The sequence below is a fragment of the Mastomys coucha genome, unplaced genomic scaffold, assembly GCF_008632895.1.
Source record: "Mastomys coucha isolate ucsf_1 unplaced genomic scaffold, UCSF_Mcou_1 pScaffold1, whole genome shotgun sequence".
NCBI classification, from domain to species: domain Eukaryota; kingdom Metazoa; phylum Chordata; class Mammalia; order Rodentia; family Muridae; genus Mastomys; species Mastomys coucha.
Window position 1 is genome coordinate 89305830 of NW_022196891.1, and position 5620 is coordinate 89311449.

Below are 5620 nucleotides of genomic sequence, written 5' to 3' on the forward strand. Positions count from 1 at the left end.
CTCCAGCGACCCCCCTGAGCCCCGGTCTCCTCCAGCGACCCCCCTGAGCCCCGGTCTCCTCCAGCGATCCCCCCTGAGCCCCGGTCTCCTCCAGCGCAGTAGCGGTATCTGCTTCAGTTGCCTGTCTATAGAGATTAGAGCTGGTGCACAGTAAGACAAGCTGTTCACAGCACTGTCAGATCTTTATGCATGTTGATGACTCAAACTGTCCTGGAATACTGTAGTGGCTATTACAAATACTATGAAAACTTTAAGGTTAGAATTAACTTTTCTTTGAAGATTTGGTACTTTTTCTGTAAATTTATCTGGGCTTATTTTCTTCTGAGAGAAAAATGTTGATTATAAATTATTCAGCCCTTCTCCACTCCCCTGGAAATTTTAATAGAGCAGCTCCTAGAAACTCTCTATTTCATTTAAATTTTCAAATATGGTTTTGCTGTTGAATTTTTTGTGTGTGGGTGTTTTGCCTGCATGTATGTCTGTGTACCATGCCTGATGCCTGTGGAGGCCAGAAGACAGCATCAAATCCTTTGGAATTGGAGTTATAGATGGTGGTTAGCCACCTTGTGGGTGCTGGAAATTGGATCTAGGTCTTCTGGAAGAACAGCCAGTCCTCCTAACTGCTGAGCTATTTCTCCAGCCTCTAAATGTTCAAACTTTTAGCTTAAAAATTCTTCCTGGTAGTCCCATAGTTTGTTTTTAATAACACATTTATTGATTTATTTATGAAGTGTGGGGGCATGCATATGCCGTGGTGCACATGCAGAAGTCAGAGGACAATTTTCAACAATCAGTTGTCATGGGAATCAAGCTGGTGGTCAGCACTGAAGACAGCACTGAGGACACCACTGAGGACAGCATTGACTGCCAGCACTGACTGCACTGACTGCCAGCACTGACTGACTGCACTGACTGACTGCACTGACTGACTGCACTGACTGACAGCACTGACTGACTGCACTGACTGACTGCACTGACTGACTGCACTGACTGCACTGACTGACAGCACTGACTGCACTGACTGACAGCACTGAGGACAGCACTGACTGACTGCACTGACTGCACTGACTGACTGCAATTGACTGACAGCACTGACTGACTGCACTGACTGACAGCATTGACTGACAGCACTGACTGACTGCACTGACTGCACTGACTGACAGCACTGACTGACTGCACTGACTGACAGCACTGAGGACAGCACTGACTGCACTGACTGACTGCACTGACTGACTGCACTGATGACAGCACTGACTGACTGCACTGACTGCACTGACTGACTGCATTGACTGACAGCACTGACTGACTGCACTGACTGACAGCACTGAGGACAGCACTGACTGACAGCACTGACTGCACTGACTGCACTGACTGACTGCACTGACAGCACTGACTGACTGCACTGACTGACTGCACTGACTGACTGCACTGACTGACTGTACTGACTGACTGCACTGACTGACTGTACTGACTGACTGCACTGACTGACAGCACTGACTGACAGCACTGAGGACAGCACTGAGGACAGCACTGACTGACTGCACTGACTGCACTGACTGACTGCACTGACTGACTGACAGCACTGACTGTCAGCACTGACTGACAGCATGCACCCTCACTTGCTGAGCCATCCCATTACAGCACTCTTTCCACCTCACCCGCTAAGTTCTTTTTTTAAGATAGGATCTCTCTGTAGCCTTGGCTGTCCCTATGGCCTCTGCATCCCAAGTGCTGATATTAAAGGGGCGTCCCTGTGTCTGAAACCTGCCATGCTCTTAATACCTACTGAACTCATAGAAATTTTAAATTATGAAGTTGCTAGTATTTGAATATTTTGCTTTATATACATTCAATACATGATTAAATACAAAATTTAAATGACCAATTCACATTTTAAAGTTTCCTTTTGCAATAATATAGCAAAATAAAATGTTTGCTATTATAACTCCCTTAAGTCAATGTCACTAGAATGTATTCGGTTTACTTAATGGGGCTTGAAATGAGATACAGGTCTATGCATTTCTCACTGTTTCCCATGACCTACCGTTGATATGGGGAGCACTGTTTCTGCATCCCTGATGTGGGGAGCACCGTTTCTGCATCCCTGATGTGGGGAGCACTGTTTCTGCATCCCTGATATGGGGAGCACCGTTTCTGCATCCCTGATGTGGGGAGCACTGTTTCTGCATCCCTGATGTGGGGAGCACTGTTTCTGTATCCCTGATATGGGGAGCACTGTTTCTGCATCCCTGATGTGGGGAGCACCGTTTCTGCATCCCTGATGTAGGGAGAACAGTTTCTGCATCCCTGATATGGGGAGCACTGTTTCTGCATCCCTGATGTGGGGAGCACTGTTTCTGCATCCCTGATGTAGGGAGAACAGTTTCTGCATCCCTGATGTGGGGAGCACCGTTTCTGCATCCCTGATGTTGGGAGCACTGTTTCTGCATCCCTGATGTAGGGAGCACCGTTTCTGCATCCCTGATGTAGGGAGAACAGTTTCTGCACTCCTGATGTGGGGAGCACCATTTGTTTCTGTGCACTACTCTGCTGCTTCCTCCTCTCCCTCATCTCATCTGTAGCTACTAAGTCAGGTACACGAAGCACAGAAAGGCCCCACAGGCACACATGCAACTGTTTGATCACTATGTTCAGAGAAAGGCAAATCCAGAATATGAACTGTAACTTAGGAGTCCTTAGGGAAAAAAAATCAAAGATTTCATAGCAGAAACTTTGTAAAAAGAGTTGATTGGGTTTTAGGGGCATTTAAGTTTTCCTATAATTACCATGAACACAGAAACAAAACCCAAATAAGGTTTTGGTAATAAGATGGGTAATATATACCTTTATATGAGATTTTGCATTTTCAGGTAGAATGTAAGAAAATAAATACAGTAAAATTCTCATTGAAGTTTTAGCCAAAAACAGGTGTCTTAAAATAAGATTCTGTTTAAGAAAAACCCCTTGTGATTTATTCCGTAGTGTTACCAGTTCACACAGGTAGAAAAGGGCTTTGAACAAATACTGCTTATGCCCAGATGTGTACCAGCCTTCCCAGGGACTATGCATATGCCCTCTCTTACTGCTGAGGGCAGGGGGGATGAATTAATTTAAATATGGAAACATCAGTCAAGATACAAAAGATCAATTATGTAGATGAAAAAACTAGGGATGATCAATTGTCCACATTGTGAAATCTTCCAAAGGGACCAGTGTAGACCCCAAGACTGGGTGACCCCAAAGCACAGGTACTCGATCACATGCATCTCAGACCATACCTCAGGCGGTTTGAACTCTTCAATTCCACCTTCCATTTTCTGCTTAAGTGCACTGTTTACTTGCTTAGCATTCTGAACCTTCACAAAACGACAAAACGTGAGTCAGACCATACACTTAGTAAAGCCTTATGAGTACTACGTAAGTCAACGGGGCATGTGTCAACACCATCTTAGGTTTTAGTTCAGGAGAACAGACACAATTATCGCATGTAAGATGTGACATTCTGTCTGTCAGCCGATTAGCACATACTTTGACAGATTGATAGGGACTCTCTGAGTAAGAGGATAACACAGATCATTTTCTTTTGTGGGGTGATGGTGGTGGTGCTGAGCGCTGATCTGGGCTCCACTCAAGGTAGGCAAGCACTTTGACCTCATCCTAAATCATACTTTAAACATCATTTAATAGTGCCTTTTATAACCAAAGGCAGCTGGCAATAAACAAAGATTAAACTCTATCGCCATTTCTCATCACCATAATGTTCTGACCAAATGGCAAATGTTCCTACAATAATAATGGTGATCATGACTAACATTTGCTAAGTATAAAACATCATTCTTTTACATTAAAAAAAATCACTCAATTCTTACAACCATTCTGTGTTGTAAATATAACTAGTTCTGTATAACACAACATACATACTCTTAAAAGTTATTTTATTATGTAAAATCTTCAATTAGTAAAAACGTACATCTTATGGGGAAAAGGTACCTATTGGGCAGAACAGTCAACATCTTCAATGGCAAACATGAAAAGACAGTGATCTAACAAAGATGGGAACACAATTTTATATACGCTAAAGAAACACAGAAATGCTACAATCAAGATGGCACCTGACCTGATAAAGATATTCCAGCTTGTGTGAAGCCAGGAGTCAGCCTGGCTGCACCTTCTGAGTTCCTGTGCATGGTAGAAAGAGGGCTACTTGAAATTCTATCCAAGGTTTACGCCAGATGTGCGTGGTTTCCAACACGCAGTGAATTGATATGACTGATAACACAATAGAAGTGTATGAATGTATTCAGCCAACCAGATGTAGTTCTTCACTGACAAAAAACATACATTTGCCCAATACAAAATTACACTCCACTCGAATTGTTTCCCAGTCTATCAAAAGCAGTGGAATATGCATGTTTTCAAACAGGAGTTGAAGTAGGCCTGACTCTGCTTCCATGGGGACCATTCATAGAAGATAAAACTACAAGGCACACAGAGGTTAAGAAACCTTTCAAGGTTATACATGTCAGAAGTATAATCTAAACATAAACCAAGTTTCAAACTATGAGTCTATGAGCAAGTCAGTGTCCATTTAGAGCGTACATGAGAACCGTCTGCTTGCTACCCTTTGGTTTTACCCCCCCCCCCCGCCCCCAGTATGGACAGACAAATATTATTAGGCTTATTCATCTTGTTTTCTTAACCAGAGAATCTAGAAAAAAAACAAGTGATGGTTTAGAGTGAATCAGTTGGCCATGTTAGAAAGACTCACATAGGAGAAGGGAAGGAAGAGCATGCAAGAGAAGAAAGGTGTTTGTGTGGGGCGTTGCTGTTGGGTGTTGTTGGGTGGGTGGCAGGCAGCATTATGGGAAGGCTCCAGTTTCAAAGCACTCAGCAGCCGGCTAGTGTTGAAGAGACAGAAAGAACTCTAGGCAGAAGAGCATTTAGGAAAAAGGAGGGACGTAGGACCAGGGCAAAGAACCAAAGAGCCATGCAGTAGGACAAAGAACTTCAATTCTGCCTAACACCTGAAGGAAACTGAAGATTTTTTTAATGGAGGAAATGTGATCACATCTGCCTTTTAGAAAAGCACTTCTAATAAGTAGCACAGAAGGCAGAATGATATGAGGGCAGGTCAATGCAATTCAGGTCAGAAATGTAGCAATAAAAACCTCTCCTTAAAAGGAATGATGGAGTGACAGTGGTGCACACCTCTAACCCCAGCACTCAGAGGCAGAGGCAGGCAGACCTCTGAGTTATAGGCCAGCCCGGTCTACAGAGTGAGTTCCAGGACAGCCAGAGCTGTGTAGAATGACACTGTCCAAAAAAACAAAACAACCAACCAAGCCAAAAAAAAAAAGAGTAACTCAGATGGCCTGGTGGTTAACAATACCTGCTCTTCCAGAGACCCTGGATTGATTCCCAGCACCTAGCTCACAACTGTCTGCAGTTCCATTGCAGGGAATTTGACATCATCTTCTCTGTGGGCACTGGTCAAGCACATGGTATACATACACACATGCAGGAAAAAATACTCACACAGAATACAGTAAAATATTTACTAGAGAGAGAGAGAGAGAGAGAGAGAGAGAGAGAGAGAGAGAGAGAGAGAGAGAGAGAGAGA

The 5620-nt window shown here is 43.7% G+C and overlaps 1 protein-coding gene across 7 annotated transcripts in view; it reads right to left on the reverse strand.

Annotated features, from left to right (window-relative positions):
* The window catches only part of Rcor3 (REST corepressor 3), a 42164-nt gene that overhangs the window by 17126 nt on the left and 19418 nt on the right, over window positions 1–5620 (reverse strand). For all 7 annotated transcript variants that reach the window (XR_004109801.1, XM_031339290.1, XM_031339275.1 and 4 more), the window contains exon 9: window positions 3279–3356. Coding sequence is in view for 6 of the 7 variants with exons in the window: in XM_031339290.1 (XP_031195150.1) it covers window positions 3279–3356 (78 nt within the window). In the remaining variant the exon portion in view is untranslated. The remainder of the gene's footprint in view (window positions 1–3278; window positions 3357–5620) is intronic.